The sequence below is a fragment of the Diadema setosum genome, chromosome 10 (genome assembly GCF_964275005.1).
Source record: "Diadema setosum chromosome 10, eeDiaSeto1, whole genome shotgun sequence".
Classification (NCBI taxonomy): Eukaryota; Metazoa; Echinodermata; class Echinoidea; order Diadematoida; family Diadematidae; genus Diadema; species Diadema setosum.
In genome coordinates this window covers 20527321-20552307 of record NC_092694.1, presented here as the reverse complement: position 1 = coordinate 20552307, position 24987 = coordinate 20527321, and the positions used below count along the sequence as shown (strand labels likewise).

Sequence of the window (24987 nt, the reverse complement as noted above, 5' to 3'; positions counted from 1 at the left end):
TACTGTGCAGTTATGGAAGTCAAAACCAGTAAGAAGAATAGCTGTAACAGAGGTGTGCTATTTTATATGTACAGAAATCAAAATCCGTAAATGTAAAGGTATTCTATTTTGAGTAATATTCTGATGCCAAAGAATCTGTGAATAGGTTTCTGAAATACAAAACGAGAAAGAATTTAAAGCATTAAAAAAAAGGTGTTTATGTGTTTTTTCTTCTCAAGACCGATCGAATGCGAAAGCGGACAATATACAATGTCTAAAAGAATTGTGTTGATTATTACCTGTCAAATTTTTAAAGAGATTATTCCCTGATGTCGTAATGCGCATACGAACAAATGTTTGTCGATTATTCCCTCTTATTCTAAAGTCGGTCGGGAAATCGCACCCAGCGTGAAAGAGGACGGAAATGCGCGGAATTGTTTCGCGAGGGTCTAAGTCGGGAATTCACACTTTTAAAAACTGGTTGACGACGCCGATCCGTGTGTTTGGCGCCAGCCGTTATAGAGTTTGTCATGCATTTACTGTTTGAATCCGGTTTCACATTAGACTGAAGACACGGTTTGCATAAAGCATGCAGATAGGCTGCACATCACAAGCGAGGTGACAATATTAGTGGGGGCGCTGTGGCATATAGTGGATAAGACTCCCGACTCCCGATCGGAGGACCCGAGTTCGAATCCCGCCCAGTGCATACGTCCTTGGACAAGATGTTTTTACCCACTGTGTCCCTCTCGACCCAGGTGTATAAATGGGTACCTGGCAACGCTAGGGTAATAATAATAGCAGGGCCCTCTGGTAGAGCAGTGTCAACACTGAAGAGGCTACCCTGGGTAAATAAGACCTTATTATTATTATTATTATTATTATTATAGCATTCCAAGTACGCAATATGCGGACGGCTGTGCATCGAAATGCAATATAAAATATATTATGATAGATAGAGTTATATATGTATTTGCTGACAAAATGTCTTAATAACTCGACATAATGTCATGAAGAAGAAAAAAAAACACCCTTGGAGCCCTTCGAGGGTGAATCGCTAAAATTCTTTGTAAAAAGGGACGACATAGTTTAAACAAAAACAATTGCATCATGTTTTTGCTCTTTTAGGGACAAGTTTACCAAAATAATGCGTGGATGAAATGAATGCGGCAACATTACTGTAGCACATCAGTGAAACTTTGTAAAAGATTGGACAATCTGTATGAAGGTTATGAATCTTTAAAGACTTGTTGCCGCCATCTTTAAATAAAAAGACTACTTCAGTTTGTGTATAACGATATAAAGGAAATATTACAGACAATTTCACAAAATGTCACTTTTTATGAAAGTACACATTCCCTCGAGTTATTCCCTTGCTTTCTGAAAGAGGTAAGGCTTTATTTTTGCTAAAAATATAAAAATATGTTGAATTTTGTTTATATCTACTTTATATTGTTGTCCTGCAGTGACGTTTCAAACTGTTGGAGTCTTCTCAACCAGTGATGATGGCAGTGAAACGTTAAATATTTATAACTTTTTTTAAATGGCTGCACAGGATATACGATAGGTGGTCCTTTGACCCATTTATTCAATGCGATCTTACAAACATAACTATTATTCCAAAAGACTTCACGACAGCACGATTTACTCCGATACATAAAGGGGGATCTTCTGATATTGATAATATTAGACCTATTTCTGTGCTACTTACTTTGTCAAAAATATCGGAGAGAGCAATAGACCTCCACGATCAACTTAATACGTATCTGAATGTTTAATGACCCTTGCAAATTATTAATCAAGGTTCAGACCATCTTATTCTACTGCTACATGTTTAATTGAAGTTACATATTATTGAATTTGTGCGATAAAATTAACCAAAAACATGTAATTGGAGGTATATTCTTAGATCTGCGCAAAGTCATTGATGTTATTCCACACAATTTTATTCTTGCAAAGCTTCAGTACTATGGTATTGAAGGGAAAGAATACAACAGGATGGGATCCAGTATTTAAAGGACCGGAGATATTTGTTACAAGGAATAATAATCATTGCTGTCGTGTTTTTTGGTTGTTGTTTTTTTTTTTATCAAACCAGCCAGGTGTCCCGAAAGGGTCTATATTAGGACCGTTGATATTTTGTCTTTTAATCAATGATATGTGTAATGTTAATTTGAGTTTGAATTCTAAAATGTGTCTTTATGCTGATGATGAAGCCTTTTTTTTTTATCATGGAAGAACAATTAAGGAGGTACAAAAAATTGCAAGATTTTTTTTTTGGGTTGAAATATGCAAACGCTTAAACCTGAATAACATTCATTTCACCCACAAAAGACGGAATTCATAGATTTGGTAATAAGAAAAAATTGGGAATGATGTTTGTTAATAAAATTCAGAAATTCGCCTTTAGAAAATATGAAGAAGATCAAATATTTGGGTGTTTTGCTTGACTCCGATTTAACGTGGTGTGAACGCGTTTTTACTATTGTCTGTAAAATCTATCAAGCAATAGGTTATATACGGAGGGTTAAACTATATATATATATATATATATATATATATATATATATATATATATATATATATATATATATATATATATATATATATTTATTTATTTATTATATATATATATATTATATATTATATATATATATATATATATATATATATATATATATATATATATATATATATATATATACATACTTGGTGATTCTATCCTTCTATGAAGAGTGCTCGATATCCTCAAAGGAAGAGCTTTAGACAGAAGTATCACTGGAACAAGTTCACTCGGTTGACAGCAGGTTCATCCGTATTTATCGCAATAAATATGGATGAACCTGCTGTCAACCGAGTGAACTTGTTCCAATACTTATATATATATATATATATATATATGTCATGGACACCTCACCATCTTGTCTCTTGAAGAAGTATACAGGAGCAGTGGATTACACAGTAATCCCTATCTGATGCTGCTTTCTCTCGGATAAGTACTTAATCGCGCCCATAATTTCGATGTTCTGTTTTTTTTTAAGTTCTTCAAAAGTCTTGAGAGTGAATGCTCTATTTTTTTGTTCCAATCAGTATTATCTGTCCCCAGTTTGCTGTAAATGTCGCGCCTGTTTGAAGAATCTGTTTTTCTACTTTGTCTTCATTTTCTTATCATTCTCCTCTTCCTGTTCGTCCTACATTTAACTTCCTCTTTCTTACCTTTTTTTTAAAACTAAGTTTATCTGACTTTCACTTTTGTTCGTCTTCCTTTCATGACTTTGCTGTACGTGTTTTCGTTGTTTCTCTTTCTCATCTTCGTAATAATTGTTTTAATCTCCTTTCAATATCGATAAGCATCGATCCTCACTTGGCTTTCATTTTAATCTATACAGTGACGTGCATTTCGAGGTATTTTCAGGAAATCCTGTTCTTTTTCTCGTTCTTCCGTTTTTCTATTCTTAATCCAATTAATGCACTTATGCTTCAATCCAACGTCTATTCCCCTGCAATTTGGTAATAAGAAAAAATTGGGAATGATGTTTGTTAATAAAATTCAGAAATTCGCCTTTAGAAAATATGAAGAAGATCAAATATTTGGGTGTTTTGCTTGACTCCGATTTAACGTGGTGTGAACGCGTTTTTACTATTGTCTGTAAAATCTATCAAGCAATAGGTTATATACGGAGGGTTAAACTATATATATATATATATATATATATATATATATATATATATATATATATATATATATATATATATATTTATTTATTTATTTATTTATTTATTATATATATATTATATATTATATATATATATATATATATATATATATATATATATATATATACATACTTGGTGATTCTATCCTTCTATGAAGAGTGCTCGATATCCTCAAAGGAAGAGCTTTAGACAGAAGTATCACTGGAACAAGTTCACTCGGTTGACAGCAGGTTCATCCGTATTTATCGCAATAAATACGGATGAACCTGCTGTCAACCGAGTGAACTTGTTCCAATACTTATATATATATATATATATATATGTCATGGACACCTCACCATCTTGTCTCTTGAAGAAGTATACAGGAGCAGTGGATTACACAGTAATCCCTATCTGATGCTGCTTTCTCTCGGATAAGTACTTAATCGCGCCCATAATTTCGATGTTCTGTTTTTTTTTAAGTTCTTCAAAAGTCTTGAGAGTGAATGCTCTATTTTTTGTTCCAATCAGTATTATCTGTCCCCAGTTTGCTGTAAATGTCGCGCCTGTTTGAAGAATCTGTTTTTCTACTTTGTCTTCATTTTCTTATCATTCTCCTCTTCCTGTTCGTCCTACATTTAACTTCCTCTTTCTTACCTTTTTTTTAAAACTAAGTTTATCTGACTTTCACTTTTGTTCGTCTTCCTTTCATGACTTTGCTGTACGTGTTTTCGTTGTTTCTCTTTCTCATCTTCGTAATAATTGTTTTAATCTCCTTTCAATATCGATAAGCATCGATCCTCACTTGGCTTTCATTTTAATCTATACAGTGACGTGCATTTCGAGGTATTTTCAGGAAATCCTGTTCTTTTTCTCGTTCTTCCGTTTTTCTATTCTTAATCCAATTAATGCACTTATGCTTCAATCCAACGTCTATTCCCCTGCATACAAGCAACCTAAAGAATGCGGATTGACAAATACATGCGGGAAAAGAAAATGAAAAAGAAAGGAACGCAGATCGCTATATAGATCATTGCAACAGGTACCATGTTTACCAACTTATTCAATCTTGGGTTTAGGATAGTTTAGGGTTTTTTATCTGTTTTGTTTTGTTTTTGTTTTTACAAGGGATGTATGGATGTTAGTTCCATTCCCTCTGTCGCGTGTTCTATTATGTGGGAAATGATTGCAAAGAGGGATACCGCAAATTGTCAGAATACGGGAAGCGATTGCATAAAATTCAACTGCGAGAGAGAGAGAGAGAGAGACACGAATGTTCATCGAGAAGTGCTAGAAATACCCCCAAATAGCAAGATTGCTGCTTCTAGTATGCTTAACCCGCCTGGAAATCGGGAATTTTTTTTTCGGACATCAACTTCCGTGAGTATGCCCAAACTATGCCCACATCCAATGAAGCGAATCCACGGTGATGAGCCATTCACTTTTGTGAAGCACAAATCGTAAAACGGAAGTTCCTGCCAGCCCCTGTAATGACTGGTTGCAAGAATGAGAGAAGCTAGCGAGGCGCTTTTCGTCTTATAACAAGAGACTTAAGTTGCCCACAGCAAGGAGGAACACCCTCCACGTAAGAAACATTCAAGACAGCCTTTAAAGAAAAGTGTTTTCTTTGTATCCGTTTTGGTAATTACTTTTAGAAGATGCTGACCCCATCATGATAATATCATGCATATTATGCATTACAACATCATTCGGTCATATGGGTACGTTTGAAATAATTCCCCAAAGTTGCTGTGTAGATATAGCGGGTAAAAACTATCACCGAAAAGTTATTACATGTGCCTGTAAATGATTATGCTCACGTGCGCGTTCAGGAGGGGGGGGGGGGGGAGGGGTACACACTTAGCATAACAATATTTAATTGATGTCTCTATGAATGATAATGATGGCATGGGTTCACATTTTGTACACATAGTGACAAACATGGTTTGTTTGCGCACGGCAGAGATATCTGACTTAATATCAATCATGCCTTCATTTCATTTCTCTACATTTATTACGTCTTCTTCACATAAAAATTGTAACATACATCTACACATTACGAAAAGTAAAGAATGAAGATAAACCGTGTATAGATATTGCAATGTAGCTTACGTAAAACATTGTGTCTCAGATACACTTAAATCACGACAGAGTACACCATATCTATATTTGAAAATGAAAATTATTGTGAGGGGGTACCTATGACGAGCAGAGGCTTGCAGGCGTAAGCCCTCGGAAAAGAAATCGGCACACACACGCAATCAACAAGCATGCGTGCACAAACTGACAAACAACAAAGAGAGAAGTGAAATAGAGAAAAGAGAAAGAGGAGAGATCAAATTTGACTTTAACTCACATCTATCAACTCTCCTCGGAAACATTTTGCCCGTGATTATTGTAAAATGTGCGTTGTTCGCATAAAGTCGCATGTCGTTCAAGGGTAAAAAATGGCAAAATCAAAAGTTCATATTTAAGTCTGCGATAGATTGCAAAAACCGACGCGGTGGTTCAGAAGCGTTGGCAACTGTTCATGGGTGTCGTTTTAAGTTCGCCGGTAATTTCAGAAATTTTGAAATTTTTTGCGAACGTTTTCCGCACACTGGGTTGTGATTTGAAAATGTCTTGAAAGCCTCGTTATATCGATATACGCACGACGACATGAGCAAAATCTTCGTGAAACTCCTAACAGATAAACTACATGTATTTCATCTGTAGCCCCCCTTCTCAATAAACAATAAATTTTACATTTTATTTAGATTTGTAATTTTACTGCACTTGTCCTATATAATAGTTGAAAAGCTTGTCCTTGACTATCTTTCCCTTACGTTGTATTCTTTTTGGTTTCCTCTTTTTCCCCACTCCCTCTATGTTTTCAAAATCAGTATGCTGTTTATGAAATATAAGTTTTATAGAACCTCATAGCATGTTGCCTTTTTTGTTCTTGGTACTTTCCCTGTCTGTATACGTGTCGTCTTGGGCATTCTTTCTGCCTCCATCTTTTCTTCTTCTTTTTTTTTCTGACTGAACCTTTCAAGCTACGTGCACTATTTCTATATATATGATCCATGAAGTCTATTGATAATGTTTGTGTGCATGCTATAATGCCATTTAGAATGTATCATATAATCGTATTTCTTAAGTCTTCTTTCAGGAAAATTTCGCATTTTTCCTTTTAGTGACAAAGCATAATTGTGATATCTATGATATAGGTTTTATCAATATAGAGTATATGACCACATATAAGGAGATAAAATATTGATATATTTGGTAGTGTTTCCGTCATCATTTGAAACTACACACTGTAGTTTCTTAATGCATTTTTAGTAGATTATCATACGTTTTATTTTGAAGGATATATTTTTTTCATTGATTTAGAATCAATATTATTCAAACTTTTCCTGCAGAAAAAAAGGTCTTGATGAACAGTTGTATTCTTTCTTTCTTTTCTTTTCTTTTTTCTTTTTAATTCGATGCCTACCGGTAAGCAGAAGAGTGAACATATTGCTATGTGCTTTTATTCAAACGGGTGCTTCCAGTAGATACATGACATAATTAAGCTTAATATGTTTGACAATGGATTCAAAAACGTGTTATCTGGCTGATCCATGCATCATGCATACCATACTGTGTATTCCTTCTTTTTTCCAAGGTGAAATAATGACGCAGAAACTGTAAAATTCAAAATCTGATGAAATACAATGTATATCAATATCTTGACTATGTATCTCATGGTTCCTAACAATTCCATAAAGAAAAATCGATATTTTTACCGGATGGTTAAAAGAAAAACAAAAAAAGTTTTGTATCTTCTGTGGATATCGTCTCCCTTTTTTTTTTCTGTACAGAGGTGTCTCCATTTGATTTAAATTCATTCATTAGGTTTTCTAATAAAAAAAAAAATCTAAATTGTACAAACACACATCTATACATCAAACATACATGTATTAAAGGGACTGTACAGCACTGGTTGAAGTACGGATTCATGTTTTGAACATTCCTAAGTGAGATAATGAGAAACCTCTTATGAAATATCAAAGAGCATGTAATTTTAAAAAGGATTCAACGCTTATTTGATGAAAATTGGTTTTCAAACGGCCGAGATATCCAAAAAGGTGATCTCTTTGTTTCACCTTGTTTTTGGATATCTCAGCCATTTCAAAACCGATTTTCATCAAATAAACTTTTGATACCCCTTAGAATTGCATGCTCTTTGACATCTCATAGAGTGGTTTCTGAATATCTCGCAAAACGTTAAAAGCTAAATCCTCATCTCAACCAGAACTGTACACACCCTAAACTATCATCATCACTCAAGTCTTTATCCGGGTCTGTCCCTGATAACGGTGGTGGCCAGAATTACCTCACACCTTCTCGCCACCTCTCCAGATTTGTTTTCCCCTCTCCCTTTACACACACACACACACACACACACATATTATATATATATATATAACATATACACCTCATCTTTTACCACCTTTGTATTAAAAAAGAAAAACATCACCTTGTTTACTTTTATACATGTCGCCCTAAAGAAGACGTATCACCAAAATTTAGATTTAATAAACATTTCTGTTAGACTTATAATGCGTTATAACCTTCTCTACTCCTTCTCTTATATACACACACACACATATATGTATATACATGTATATTGATATTTAAGAGAGAGAGAGAAAGAGAAAGAGATACAATTGTGTGTATATATATATATATATATATATATATATATATATATATATATATATATATATGCCTGTGTGTGTGTTTGGGTTTCATTTTCTTTTTAGAGCCTGAATTTTTTATTTATTATAAGAAATTTCAAGTAAAGCAGGTAAATCAAGATTTGTTTCCAAGAAAAAAAGGTAGCCGTCTCGGTTGTCATGGCTTGACAGAGATAGATAGACAACCCTGAGGCAGTACCCTAAGCAGCAGAAAATACATAAAAGTAATTAACGGGTAAAGTATCAACTCCACCACAGCAAAAACATGCACACAAGAGACAAGCTTTTTTTTTCTTGAAAAGAAAAATATTTACAATTGTACATTGTTTAATCATGGAATACCATGATTACAGTGTATATGAACACATGAGAAATTTCATAGTATAGCAGACATTCACTGGTACATTTTGAGGTTTTGAGGTTGTACTGACATTCACAAACATAATGGTCCAAGCAAACATAAATATCTCGTTAGCGCACTCTGTAGATACGCGTAGGCAGTGCTGAAAAGCACAGCATGCTGTACCTGAAAGTATAAGAAGTAAAATGGATACTTGAAAACAGGAAGCATTCAAGCTTCATTTTCAAATCATATTCATCAGAATGCATGAGGGTGATGGGGTTCTCAAGTTGATGTCATATGGCTGGCAAAGACAAATCTCTGAACAAAATTTGGTCACATGGGAGCAACAAATCCTAAGTCATTTGCAACATAAGAATCTAGATGCCACGACTTTTATAACCTTTGACCTCAGTATGTGAACTTGCTTACCTCACATGTATTGGATGACCCCTTGAGGGTATCTCTGATCCCAGTTTTGTTACATGTGGAGAAATTGTAGCAAAGTAATTTGTCACAAAGTGACAAATTAGTCTTCAAGCAAATTTCGAACTGTGGCATTTCTATGACATTTCAATGACATGACAAATTTCTTCTGGTGAAGAGAGATGTGGCTTCATACTACAAAATGACATCAGAAAAATACAAGCTAACAAAAATATGACAAGTTACTCCCAAATGGGCATTTAGACATTAAATAGTGTACACTCTGCTGTGCACATACTTCAAGACATGTGGGATGAAAACTTTATGACTTGACATTTTCGGTACACTCAGCCAGTTTCCCATCCCACTCTAATGGCTTGTTAAGAGGCTGTGAATACCCCCTCTGGTCTCCACATCATGGGATTAAAGTAAAATCAAGCAAAGTAATTTCATCTACAGGTTGTATTTACATCATACAATGTGGCTGATATGTGCTTAAGAGCACTTGAGACCATCTAATCTGACACACAAGTAATCAATAACAACATCATCCACTTGGCTGGAAAAGAAAAATGTCAGTGTCAGTGTCAGTGTGCTGACTGATGCAAGCTGCAGCGGCTACTTGCAAATCTGCTCGATAGTGGCCGTGTATGAAGTGACTGGCTGCCACCTTGACTCAGCTAACTTCTGGTAGAAATCTTGATTGGCTTGGATGAAGGCTAGGTTTGTGGCAACCATGTTGACAGGTGTACTGTGTTCTGTGGGTAGGAAGAGGAGACAGGCAAAATGATGAAATTAGATTACAAATACATTTACTATATACTATATAAAAAGAGAAAGATGTGTCTCTTGTGAGGCTGTAGGATACCGAGTCATCAACAGTTACTTCAAAGTTTCCACACAGTCTCACAAGACATTTGTACATGAGATCATTGTTTATTATGAACATGTTGCACACCATAAATGTAATTCTATCAGATCTCTTTTTCACAGTTTTCATAGTACAATGCATTTGGTATGTATACAGCAAAGGCCATGTCACAATCCAAACTAGAACCAAATCTTAATGTCCAATTTAGAGAGTTCCCTTACAGGATCCCCTTTATGTATGCTGCAAATGTCTTTCCATCATCTTTCTATCACAAACCGGCAGATGTTGAGAAATAATTCTGGCACAAATTAGCATGGCAGACGTGGATTTTCTGGTTCAAATCTTTCATGAGGTTTTGCAATGACAGTCAGCAACCTAAAGTAACAATGACACAGGATGAACTGTAACATGGACATAATGTAAGTCCTCATAACAGCTAACTTTGGTGAAAGAACAATGAAATACATGTACAGTACTTGAAAAAAAGCAACAACATGCATACAAGTATACCACTGCCTAGAAAGTTCCTGATTCATTTGGATTCTAAAAACTCAAGAGCTCCTGGAACTCTGATGGAAACTTTATCACATAACAATAAAATGCATACTTAATAAAAAGTCTCCCACATAATTGCTGAGGGAATTTATCATTTACCTGGATTCTAAATCAAGAGCTCCTGGAACTAAGAGGGAAACTTTATCAAGTAATAATCACCAAAATATATATATATGATGCATCACGTGTTACCCCGGGGTACCGTAGTACCCCGGATTACTGCGTTGTGTAACGCCATCTCACGTCCACTCGAGGACAGCCAGAGAAAAATGCATGCACTGTGTGTACACAGTCATTCCCATGCCACTGCATGTTATACTATGCATGCATGGCATGCTGTGCTACCACAAGTGTGTGCTTCAGTGCAGTGCAGTGCTGAGGCTAGCGTGCGCTAGCTCCAGCACCAAAATAATTTTTTGGCACCCAGGGTACAACCATTTAAAAAAAAAAATAATAATTCAACAAAATGGCTGATTTTTAGTTAGTACCCCGGGATACCATTTATGTCATCATATATACAAGAAGCTGTAATTATTATTATAAAAATGAAATTTGTAATATTCATTGAAGGAAAAGTTTGTTAGAACCTGTCAGGGACACAGTACTTACACAATTTGCCTTGTGCTCTGGTTAAATATTATGAAAGAAGTATCCATCACAGCCTGTGGAAAACTATTTTGTTCAGCTGAAATTTTGTATGATGATTGTGCAATGTGTTACCTGTGCCATTTAAAAATAGAATATTTTAACTGGCGAAGCCAATAACCACACTGCATCTTGGACATACTGCACTTCAGCTAGTGCACTATAATTACAATGCATCAAACTTAGATTTTAAGAGGTAATTGTGGCTGCGCAGGCAGCCAACTTTTAACAGGCCCTATGAAAACAGCCGAGACAGCCAAATAAATCAAATAAAAGATTTCAAATTCTAGATTTATAAATGACTGTTTGCTCAGTGTGTATGTTTACAAGCATAAACATGAAAGATTTTGCAGAGCTCTGCATGTATAAGACCCCAGGGCAGTATGCATGATTATGTTCCAAGTGTCTCTTATGTTTTCAACTAATGAGGTTCTGCAATGCACGTCATTCAGAGGTACTTCAGAGCTAAAATGTCAAAAAGTCACCATGTAGAGTTAGTTAAGGAAGGATTCACTTACCTTCGAGAGCCTCATCATCCTCTTCCTGCTGTTGAAATGAAGTGGGAAAGAGACAAAGACAATCATCTCTACAATCTCACTGCCTAATGGCTTTGTAAGTAAGGCTCATCCACAGAATCTCATGAGATTCCAGACAATAATATTGACAGAAAGCAACCTAGCTATCTGCCTGTACAAATATTTCATCAATCCACTTACACAACAACCAAAAAGTTATTACAAGAATTTGAGCATGGTGCAATGCACATCATTTTTAACCATCCCTGTTTCTGTGATCATTAGATAGACAAACTTTTCTACAGACAAACTTGGAATGTCTAGTGTGGGCGTTTGTCTAGACAAGTGGGCAAACCAATTTTGTTTTCTAAGGTTAGGAGGTGGCGTGATCATTTTTGTGATGTTATGAACTTGCGAAATGTTTTCACTTCTGGAAATACCTGCTCACGTGATCCTCATACATAGGATGACAGACAGAAAAAAAAAAGACAGATAGAAAGAAAAGGGAAAAAAAATCCCATGTGTTATGAATGTGAAAGGAAATACACACAAAGGATGCTTAATCCAAATACCACTGAGAGATTACCTCTAAAATATTACCCATAAATCACTTTATCACAGGATCCTTGGATTGGACCAATGATATAACTGCACATTCACTGGATCATTTGATTGGACCAATGATGTGACTGCAAATTCATTGGATCATTAGATTAGACTAATGATACAACTGCACATTCATTGGATCATTGGGTTAGACCAATGTAATAACTGCACATTCATCGGCTCATTGCATTAAACCAATGATATACACTGTACATAACTGCACATTCTTGTTGGCCACAAATATCTCAGATACAATATGTGTGTGTAGGCCCTTTTTCCACGTATTGACATCGGTGAAAACTCGATACTGAATGGTTTAATAATGAGAAGAGTACTACAAGGCAAGTGCCATAATGTGTCTCGCCCATTCGCTTATAAGAAATTGTACGCGAATGGGATATAAGAGATAATAAAAAGAGATATAACAGATAAAACAAGAAATGTCCCACAGCGACTGGTTATACCCCCGCCAAACAACATTTCATAAGCTTTGGTCAAAACAACATTTCATAAGCTTTGGTCAAAAAACTGAGGAAGTAGTTAAATCCGCAAGATCTTTCCTTGATCTTCTGCCATTAATATGCCGTTACCATGACAACGTACTTTCGGGTACTGTGAAAAAATGCGTCTTGCACATCTACAACCAAAGGCACACATCTGTACCAAGTTTCATGGAAATTGGGCAAAAACTGAGGAAGTAGTTTGCAACACAAAATTTTCCATCATTTTGGCTCATAATATGTGAGCGTGTTACCATGGCAACATACTTTTTGTAACTGTCAAGAAATGTGTCATGCTGACCTATATCCTAAGACAAACATTCAATATGAATTCCATGAGAATTGGAAGAACACTGATGAAGCAGTTTTGCCATGAAGCATTTTGCCCTATATTTTACCAATAACATGCCGTTACCATGGCAACGCACTTTTTGCCACTGCGGAAATATATGTCTTGCACATTAACATATTCAGATGAACATCTGTACCTAATTTCATAAAAATTGATCAAAAACTGTGGGAGGAGTTCGCGACGCAAGATTTGTACCCATTTTTGCCCATAATATGCCGTTACCATGGCAACGTACTTTTGGGTACTGTCAAAAAATATGTCTTGCACATCTACAACCCAAGGCACACATCTGTGCCAAGTTTTATGGGAATCGGTTGAAAACTGAGGAAGTAGTTCGCGACGCAAGATTTGCAACGAACCGACCGCCCGACCGACCGCCCGACCGCCCGACCGCCCGACCGACCGACCGACCGTCCGCTGATTCCTATATACCCCCTTCAAACTTCGTTTGGCGGGGGTATAAAAAGAGATATAACAGATAAAAAGAGATATAAAAGAGTAAAAATTTATGGCAAAAAAGAAACGTGCCATAAAAACTTAACATTGAGCCCTTAAAGTTCGTTGACCCCTGCCTGTGACCTTTGACCTTGTGGTGACCATCCACTCCCCAAGGGACATCTACCATCCAAGTTTAGTAACAAACGGACCTATGGATCAAAATTTATGACCCATTATAGAAACACGCCATAAAAAATTAACATTGGGCTCTAAAAGTTTGTTGACCCCTGCCTGTGACCTTTGACCTTGTGGTGACCATCCACTCCCCAAGGGACATCTACCATCCAAGTTTGGTCACAAATGGAGTTATGGGTCAAAAGTTATGACCCATAATAGAAACGCGCCATAAAAACTTAACATTGGGCCCTAAAGTTCATTGACCCCTGCCTGTGAGCTTTGACCTTGAGGCGACCTTCATATATTGTAAAATGTGAAACTTTGTATGACCCCTCTTCCCTCGAAGTTTGATTGCAAGTGAAGCCCAGAGTAAAGAGTTATTGAAGTTTTTGTAGCGTTACGGACAGACGACGGACGGACAGACAGACGACGGGCAGACGGACGAACGGACGACAGACGGACAGACGCCGCAGGCGATCCCTTAGTCTCCCCTCACCTCCGGTGGGCTCGACAAAAATGGCAGATTAGTCATATGTTGCGTATCAAAAAAAGAAAAAGGTAATTCAAATCTTGGAGGGCTACTATTTTATAATTGACAGCTATGGAGAGCGCAAAGTTGGTTGTGAGGAAAGAACTCTTCCTCTTTCCATTGATACCTAATTATGTTGACAATTGTCATGCATGACCGAGCACATTAACTTTAAAGCCAACAATGACAATGTGTACTTCTTCCTAGTTTGTGTGTTACTGTGAACAAACAATGCATGTCTCACTGCACGGATGAGCTCTGTCAATGAAAGTGGTCAAATCATCAGGCTAGCCTGCACAACTGCACGTTTGTGTTTAAGATTTCTTCTAACATTTTATGGTTCATAACCTTCAACATGGCCCCATTGTCGATAGTGGTTCATAACCTGCAACATGGCCCCATTGTCGATAGTTTGGTCCTTCCCATAAAGGCCAAACTATTACCTACTTTTCTCTCTTCAAGACATGGTTTGCTGCTGCAAGCTATGTGTTGAATATGAACATCTGAGAAAAATGGACTTTGTGGGTTGGCCTCTTGTGGGAGTGACCAAGTTATCAGACAGGTGGCCATGTTAAAGGTTACCGACCATAGAATATTAGGAGAAACCCTAGCAACAAACTCTAACAACACAAACCTGCATTCGTACAGGCTGGCCTACTTGGCTTCTTTCATTGACAAATCTCATCCATGCAATGAGATTTGCATTGTTCCTTTACAATAACAAGCAAACTTTGAAAAAATGCAATTTGCCATTGTTGTCTCTAAAGTTCATGTGCTCAGTCGTGCATAACATTTGTTGAACCTAATCAGGTATCAACAGAAAGAGGAAGAGTTCTTTCCTCATAACCAGTCAGTCCGCAGCACGTATGCTAATGAGCCGATCCGGCAAGATTTATTCAGCACTCTCGTTGACGATCTTTGCGTTCAAAAGGTGTCTCGTTGTGCGAGATTTTGCGAGACTTTGATAGGGCTATAGTTTTCACAGTGTAGCGACTTGTAAATACATTCGTCATGGCTACAAGTCACGGTAAATTGTTCTCCAGACTTTTATCTTTATTTTGATACTAAATTTGCGTATAACATCGGATCTTATCATGACTATATAATCAGTTGAATTTGCGTAAATTTTACCTGCTTTTCACGGAAGACTTTGTCGTCTAAAGTTCTTTTTGGTTCCTGACCGGATTAAGAAACTCTTGTTTCTGATTTTAGCTTTTTCGTAGAGAGGAAACTTAGATGTTCATCATATATTGGAGTCAAGGAGACGCAAGCATGATTTATACTAGTTTTTCCGTTTTGAAATGTCTGTAAAATTCACTCCTAAGCTGGAAGTATGCTCCACACGAAGTGTACAGTGGCGCGAAAGAGCTCTCTCATTGGACAGTGCTTGCATTCAGCGCTTGAACTACACGCGTGCCAAGAAACCACAAGTGGCATGAAACCGTTATGTAGCTGCGTAATGACGTAATGCAAGCGCTGAATGCAAGCGCTGTCCAATGAGAGAGCTTACTCTTGAGATTGCACAGTTTCAAGCTGATCAGCACTGACATTGATGTATATTTTACTGGTTCCTGACCGGATTAAGCAACAAATTGTCAAGATACTTACATGGATACAAAGATTAGGAGATGGACTACCAAATAAAGCATTTTCATTGAGACGCAAGGTGAATTTGGTATTTTTTTGACGTCTTGAACGTGTACTGCACAAATAACTTTTTTCATCATTTTTCAAGCTCAAATTACGCTATGATATTTTTCATTTACAATAATTTGAGTAACATGTGACGATAGTTTACATATTTTCCTTGAATTTGATACCAAATTTGTGAACATAAGGTGTATTCTTGTTGCCGAAAGCCCAAGGACAAAATCCCCTTACGCAGCTCATTACGTATGCAAGCCTAGAGCGGGCTTGCATACGAGTTGAATAAATACGAGCGAATTATCGGGTGCTGCGGACTGACTGTAACCAACATTATGCTCTTCATAGCTGACAAGTATGAAATACATGTAGTAGCCCTCCGAAGTTGAATTACCTTTTTTTATATGCACTGTAGTTCATAAATCAGTGAAGACTGGTAGTTTGCTATTACACATACTTCAGGTTGGCTGAGAATAATGTTTCTTTCTTTAGAATCATTAAAGCTATTGAAATCATGAAGAGTCTGCACATCTCTTGTAGCATCCAACAAACAAAATAACCCCGCCAAAATAGAAACAGGTTTAGAAAGAATTAGATGTTAAATTTCTCGACCATCAACTGGGATGCCTCTGTCTTCCAAAACAAATTACAAATACAACCAGTTTTCTACTACAGAATTAAATGCGTTGATAAGCTTTGTTTTAGACACCTATCACAAATGACAACATGACTAGATGTCAAGCCAAACATTACTTCTGACTTTCAATTATATTTTGTCATATTTTTGTACATATTACAGTGAAACCAGATACGTGTACCACATTTTACAACAATGAAATTTCTGAACTGATCAGAGCTAGAAAATCAATTTTTATGGCCAAAGTTAGTTGATCTTTGATCTGGAGGTTCAGTCATATTGTGGTAAATTTTCTACCAAATCATATCATCTTATATTTTCATATGGTTTCTCCAAGGAACATTTTGGTATTCATTGCTATACTTTTCATTCAAATATGACACCCTTGCATATTCCAACAATATTTCTTCTTAATTTTTTCCTTTTAACTACATTAAGGTAAAATTTGTTAACCTGTGATCATATGGGACCATATCTACACATCCATCACTTCATATGTATATATCCCACAGAACATTCAATGCAGTAACACCAAGTGAGATCACCAATCCCTTCAGGGTTTTCCAAACATGGTGCTCTGGGATGTTGGGGAGGACAATGCACAGCACACTATTAAAGAGTGTATCATTTTGGAAAGTAAGGATGAAAATATTCAGGAAAATGGATATTCAGAGCACCTATGTAATAACAGCAACCATGTCCCAAGACAATGACTTAGCATTACATGGACAAACACTAAAACAGCACATAAAATAACATACAAAAGTTGCTTTTTAAATCACAATAAATTTTGTGTATGTACAACATACTAAAGTATAAGCCCCCCCCCCCCCCTGACTTTGGAAGTTGTCAAAATGTAAGTATGCCAACTGAGAGCATGCCACTATGAATATTATTACACATCTAAGGGAATATAACACTACCAATCATTTCTACTGCTGTTGCAAAATTGCCAATCGGCAAAGTTTTCATTACAACCTATGAAGTTACAATGAAATGGTAGTGGTGGTAAAATAAAATCTGGCCCATTTATTTCGGTAAATGATTAAGATTAAGCTGATCTTCTGTCCTTTATGACCTTTAAACCTTTGACCTCATGAACCCCAAATCAAACTGTTTCTTTCTTACTTTATTATGAAAACAGTCTGCATGTTTGGTGAAAATCCAATCATCCATTCTTGATTTATTAAACTTAATTAATGTCCTATAATCCCACTATGACCTTTGACCTCATGACCCCCCAAATTATACTGTTTCGTTCTTACTTCATTATGAATACAGCACACAAGTTTGGTCAAAATCTGTTCTTGAGTTATTGGGGAATTAATCTTCCTAAATTTCCTTTATGGCCATATGACCTCTGTCCTCATGATCCCAAAATCTAATTGTTTCTTTCTTACTTTATCCTATCACCCCTATGATATTTTGGCCCTTGAATTCATGACCCTGGAATTTAATCTTTCCTTTCTTATCTAATCATGAACACACCCTACAAATTTTGTGAAAATTTGTCCATCTGGTCTCGAGTTGTCTCGCACAAATTAATGAGCAGACAGAAAAACACAAGGAAAACAAAAACATCTGCCACCTGCAGTAAGTTTAACCTGATGGCAGAAGTAAAGAAAAATCTTGTTCTCAAACTAACAAAAAAAAAATGTCAAAGATAAGATTTTGAAGGAAACTCTTACCTTGCGTGATTGCTGATTGCTCTTGTCATCTTGGTTCTGAGTAGAAGAGTACTGGTTGTACTGCTGCCCATGTGTTTGGCCATAAGGCTCTGTGCCTTGTTGGTATGGATACTGGCCAGGGTACCCCTGTTGCTGAGCACCCATTGCAGCTGTTGAGCCAGATGAAAGGGATGCTGTGGCTCCACCATGCTCTCTTATCTCCCTTTACAGACATACAAATCAAATCAAATTACCATAAACATTAATGAAGCATTTGATTCTGCTATAATACTGCTAAGGAATCATCAATTGCAAAAATAACATCAGACATGCATAGTTTTGCAAGTTGCAGTTCTCCTAACCTTCTGCTCACAATCATCTTCTACTGTCCTACAATGCTCTTGATGTAATTTACAGCTGACACATCACAGTTCCTTGAATGCTGGCTCTCAAGTGTACACAGATACCTTTCACACCTAGAAAGGCAACAAGCTTTCAAGTTATGACAGGTAGAGAAATGCACAAGAGATATATAATTTGCCCATGAATTAGATATTAAGATCAGTATTTCATTTATGAATTGGCACCATAAAAGGACCAGCAAATGATATCTAAAGGAGAAAAGGGGGCATTGGCTGATCATCTGACCTAAAGATGGTTTGACCTTGATGCAACCTTCTTGTGTTTCCCTTTATCATTAACTTGTTCCTCCCACAGTTCTCTGAGAGCCTCCAGTGTACCCAAACGAGATTTTTTTTTTTTTTTTTTTTAGGTCAACACAGAACAGACAGGTTGGTAATCCACCAGTGCAAAAGCAGTCAAGCGGTAATGTATGATCCCCTTTCCACGGTCAACTACATGTGCCATCAAACAATAGAACTATTGACCGGGCACAAGGTATGAATAGTGCATGATCTGATGGGCTCATAAACTCTTTTGTTATACACAAAAGGTGCACCTGAATGGAGTTAGTGCAAGCAAATCTCTACTGAGCTCAGCCTTAATTGCTATGTATATCTTCATACGAGTTTAAAAGCAAAATGAGCACACACACTACAGGTTTGTACATTGAAAAAAGAAAAGAAAAAAAAAAGGGCAAATAATAGTGCAATACACAGAGTTTTCATACAGAAAGAAAACCGACATTGATAGAAGAAACTCTAATCTTTCTAACAAAGCCACTTCCCTGGGCAGCATAACACAAATAAACATGAATTTAGGCCATGAATGCAGGCACTCTTGTCAACATTTTGGGAACCTGGTAAACCAGGTTCCTGTACATCAGTTGACGCCAAGGGAACCTGGTACCAGGTTCCCGCAGGAACAGGTTAAGTACCTCTTGGATGAACAATTTTCAGTGTGTACCGATGGGGTCTAGAAAGGGATCTCGAAGGGTAACATGATACCAGAACACTGTTCTACACTGATACACCAAGAAAGAGAGATAGGGCACAATGATTACAGCATCTCAAAGGCTGTGAGAATGGAAGGGTTAAAAGGTGGAAGACTAACAAACCCCCCCCCCCCAAAAAAAAAAAACAACTCCAAAACTTAAAGGATCTTAAATGTTATAAGAACTAGAAATGGCACTTAAGGTGAATAACACCCATGCCTGTTTCTTCTGTACCAGTACAATGCAATGAATGATAGACAGTAACTACAGCACTGCTACCATGGCAACATACTTTGTTACTTTTGAAGAATATATTAAGCAAAATATTACATCATAATCACCTTGTGCACTATACTTTTTAATTGCGTACAAACTGGAGAAGAATCTCAATCTGCAAAGATTTTTCCTGATATTGAGGCCATAATGCGATCTTTCCATGGTAACACACTTTCCGCTACTCTTACAAATTTGTCCTGCATGACTTTGCATCAAGCTCAACAAGTGTAGCAAATTTAAATGGACCTGGTTAAAAACTGTCAAAGTACAGTATACATGTATGCAAGGCTTTTTCTGATATAGGGGCAAAAATGCAGTGTTACCATTGCAATGCACTGCTGCTGCACTTAAAACTTGTCTTGCAGAACTTTTTACTGATTGCAAGACTGCCGGCCTGACCACCTGTCAGCCCAACCAACTGCCTGCCTGACCACACGCTGATTCCTATACCCCCTTCTAACTTCATTTGGCAGGTTGCAATGCAGTGCACTTCCGCTAAAGCAAAGTCCTTGCAACCAATTGTAGTTTTCTTTAGCTGAACTGAAATTCCTTTAATATGACCAAACAAATACAGCATATTGTGATGAAACATGCAAACCATGCGTATGACCATTGACTTTTGACCATTTGACTTTTGAACTTGTTGGACTTCATCAATGTTCGAACTTGACCGGCATCTTAACCCGTTGAGGACAGACTGATTTTGCTATAACACTCATTTTCCAATAGACACCTGCCCGAGTATTCTCGGGACTCACCTTGAACGGGTTAAGGTGATGTGCTGATGGTGTGAATTTGGTGGTCATAGCTCAAAGCAACGGCATAAATCCGTACTGAGGAGTGGGGGGGATGGTCACCATCACCACGCTTACAAGCCCATAACCGGACCGGCGCAGCCTTGGGGGGGGGGGGGTGGGGGGGGTGGGGGGGGGGGAGAGAAGCACACTTTACAGGGATCGGATGTCCCACTCTTTTGCATGAAATATAAAGTGGGAGGAAAGTGGCAGCAAAAATATGAAGACTTTTTGTTCTTGTTGTTGCTTTTTTTTTTTGCTTGTCAGATGACTTGCGGCGGAAAATCAGACCTTAAAAGTATGAAGACATTTTTTGTTTTTGAAATATCTGTGAGAGAGAGCGGAGCGACCGGGTTAACGGGGGGAGGGTGTGTATCGGGGGGGGGGGGGGGGTTCCTCTCCCACACGAGGAAGATTTTGCATTTTCAGACCTGAAATTCAGCGATCTGCTGCACACTTTTGGTGACATTTTTGTTTGTTTTTTCTTTAAAAAACCAATAGAAAATGAAATATTCATAATATATTATTGAATGACTAAATCGTGGTATTTCAGCTCTTGCTCCGCCTGTGCGACATCACTGCGAAGGCCTACTAAATAGTGGGGCATATCACCGGCGTAGACAGGATTTGATCTTGGGGGAGCGGTTATGAGATCGTGAGGGAGCGAAGCAAGCGAGGGGGGGGGAGGGTATGGTAGGGGGGTTTCTCCCTCCCACGGTGAAATCTTTTTACATTGAAACTGCCGTTGAAACTGCCGTTTGTAGCTATATTCTTCGATTTGGAAATTAAGGGGGGCACACCGTGCGCAACTGCTGTCAATCACTGGCAGCAGCATCAGGAGAATGGCATAGCAATTAAATGCGAGCGAGCGGAGCGAGCGAGCTTGAAAATTTTGACATAATGCTTTTACATGCTAAAAACTGCCGTTTGTAGCTATACTTCTTCGCTTTGGAAATCAAGGGGGGCCGCACCGGGCGCAACTGTTGTCAATCACTGGCAGCAACATCAGGAGAATGGTATAGCGATTAAATGGGAGCGAGCGAAGCGAGCGAGCTTGAAAATTTTGAAATTTTACAGTCCAAAAACTGTCCTTTGTGGCTGTATTTTTTTGCTTTGGAAATTAAGGGGGGCGCACCAGGTGCAACTGCTAGCAATTACTGGCAGCAACATCAGGAGAATGGCATAACAATTAAATGCGAGCGAGTGAAGCGAGCGAGCTTGAAAATTTTGACATTTTACAGTCCCAAAACTGCCGCTTTTGGCTGTATTTTTTCGCTTTGGAAATTAAGGGGGGTGCACCGGGTGCAACTACTGGCAGTTACTGGCAGCAACATCAGGGGAATGGCATAACGATTGAATACGAGCGGGCGAAGCGAGTGAGCTTGAAAATTTTGACTTTTTACAGTCCCAAAACTGTTGACTTTTTACAGTCCCAAAACTGTCGTTTGTGGCTATATTTTTCGCTTTGGAAATTAAAGGGGGGCGCACCGGGCACAACTGCTGGCAATTACTGGCAGCATGCAACATCAGGAGAATGGCATAACGATTAAATGAAAGGGAGCGAGTTTGAAAATTTTGGCATTTTACAGTCCCCAAACTGTCGTTTGTGGCTGTATTTTTTCGCTTTGGAAATCAAGGGGGGGGGGGGGGGACACACCGGGCGCAACTGCCGGCAATTACTGGCAGTAACATCAGGAGAATGGCATAACGATTAAATGCGAGCGAGCGAAGCGAGTGAGCTTGAAAATTTTGATATTTTACAGTCCCAAAAACTGTCCTTTGTGGCTGTATTTTTTCGCTTTGGAAATTAAGGGGGCGCACCGGGCGAAAACTACTGGCAATTACTAGCAGCAACATCAGGAGAATGGCATAATGATTAGATGCGAGCGAGCGAAGCGAGTGAGCTTGAAAATTGTGACATTTTACAGTCCCCCAAACTGTCGTTTGTGGCTGGTATTTTTTCGCTTTGGAAATTAAGGAGGCGCACCGGGCGAAAACTACTGGCAATTACTAGCAGCAACATCAGGAGAATGGCATAATGATTAGATGCGAGCGAGCGAAGCGAGTGAGCTTGAAAATTGTGACATTTTACAGTCCCCCAAACTGTCGTTTGTGGCTGGTATTTTTTCGCTTTGGAAATTAAGGAGGCGCACCGGGCGAAAACTACTGGCAATTACTAGCAGCAACATCAGGAGAATGGCATAATGATTAAATGTGAGCGAGCGAAGGGAGCGAGCTTGAAAATTTTGACGTTTTACAGTCCCCAAACTGCCGTTTGTAGCTATATTTTTCGCTTTGGAAATTAAGGGGGGCGCATCGGGCGAAAACTGCTGGCAATTAGCTGCAACATCAGGAGAATGGCATAATGATTACATGCGAGCGAGCGAAGCGAGCGAGCTTCAAAATTTTGACATTTTACAGTCAAAAAACTGCCGTTTGTAGTTTGTAGCTATATTTTTCGCTTTGGAAATTAAGGGGCCGGGGCGCACCGGGCGCAACTGCTGCCATTCACAGGCAGCAGCATCAGGAGAATGGCATAGCGATTAAATGCGAGCGAGCGGAGCGAGCGAGCTTTAAAATTTTGACATTTTACACTCCAAACACTGCCGTTTGTAGCTATATTTTTCGCTTTTGTTTGTCCCACTTTTACGGGGGAACCATTCCCCCCCCCCCCAATCGACGTCTCTGCATATGAGGGTGCTTTTGCTAAGTGAAAGATCTTTTTTTTTTTTTTTTTTTTTTGTTTTTGTTATTGAGAAAACAGTGTTATCTCTTTATTTTTTTTTTTTATTTATATGTTTTATTTCGAAATCACATAAAATCACAATATTTACAAATAATCATCAATCAGCAAACACGAGAAAAAGAAAAAAAAAAAGAAAAAGTGACAAGAGCAATTCAGAGATAAAATAAAAAGAGAACCGCCATGATTCATCAATAAGTAGTAAGGTAAAGCTTCCTCAAAGACCCCCGTCTCATAACACACCCAGGGAGAATGGCTCCCCCAGTGGGGTCCCCAGGTCTGAAAGAGGACCATACCCTCTTATTCAACGACAAAAGTCACACCATATCCTACACAATCAAATTTACTCATCTAATCATCCCTCAAAACTACACATTCTCAACTCATCTCGAGACATCTTTAGCATTGTAATTCAAACCACTACATAAAGCCTAAATCAGACCTGGAAATCCCTGACAGGAAAAGATTACATTACAGACTGTTTTAAAAAATAAAAAAAAATAAAAAATAAAAAAAAATTAGAGCCTAAAAAATTCCAAAACCATTGAGCAATTAGTTCATGTCCAAGGCGCGCCAACAAAGTTGGAGAAAACAAAAGCCAGACAGAGGGCCGGCAAATTCACTAACTACAATGTAGTACTACACATGGTTGTACTTTGTATCAGCGACAGATCATGGAGATTCCAATGAGCAAAATACAATGACAAGTATTCAGCATACCAATACACAATATGAAATAAACTTAATCCAAGGGGTATGAAACAATTTTAAAGTAACATTTAAACATATCATAAATCAAATCTCCATTTTTTGAAATGTAAAGTAAGCTTATTTCTTTTCTTAGCTAAATAATACTCTGTTTCTTTTTGCTTCTTAATGAAACTCTTAAAAAAATCAACAGTTGGTATTTCATTCCTAAATTTACAAATATAAAGGTAATATTTTACAACTAATACAAGGTATGTTAAAAACTGATCTGATAATAAACCAAATAATTTTTCAAAATTGGAGAGCTTAAAATTATTAATGTGGATTTCTATTATGTTTACTACATATCTCCAAATTGGTATAACCTTCTCACAATCGCAAAACAAATGAACCATAGTCTCTTCCATTTTCCCACAAAATGTACAGTTTGGTGAGTCTTTCCTTTTAATTTTATACAAAAAAGCATTCAAAGCTATGGATTTGTGAAAAACTTTAAAATAAAAAGAGCGTAACCTAGTATCAATAGTGCAAGTAAAATTAATCTTGTGTACATTATCCCAAATGATATCATCAGGGACTGTTATTTGGCTTTTCCAATATTCATATCTTTTCTCAGGGACATGTAGCACATTTAATATTTTGTAAGCATGTCTGGGTACTTTTTTCTGGGCATTCAAATCAATAACCAAAGAATCACAAATATCTAAATTATTCAATGCAGTATCGTCCAACCATCCATTAGGAATATTCCTTAATAAGAAATTGAATTTTC

General features: G+C 37.5%; 1 protein-coding gene across 2 annotated transcripts in view; it reads right to left on the bottom strand.

The window, feature by feature from the left end:
• Positions 1-8706: 8706 nt before the first annotated feature.
• The window catches only part of LOC140234121 (tRNA selenocysteine 1-associated protein 1-like), a 36656-nt gene continuing 20375 nt past the window's right edge, over positions 8707-24987 (bottom strand). Inside the window, exons 7-9 of one of the 2 annotated variants that reach the window (XM_072314197.1) lie at positions 18323-18524; positions 11755-11779; positions 8707-9923 (exon numbers count right to left, since the gene is read on the bottom strand). In XM_072314197.1, the coding sequence (XP_072170298.1) occupies positions 9784-9923; positions 11755-11779; positions 18323-18524 (367 nt within the window). In that variant the 3' untranslated portion in view covers positions 8707-9783. Of the gene's footprint in view, positions 9924-11754; positions 11783-18322; positions 18525-24987 lie in introns of both variants that reach the window. The other variant, XM_072314196.1, reaches the window with a different exon arrangement.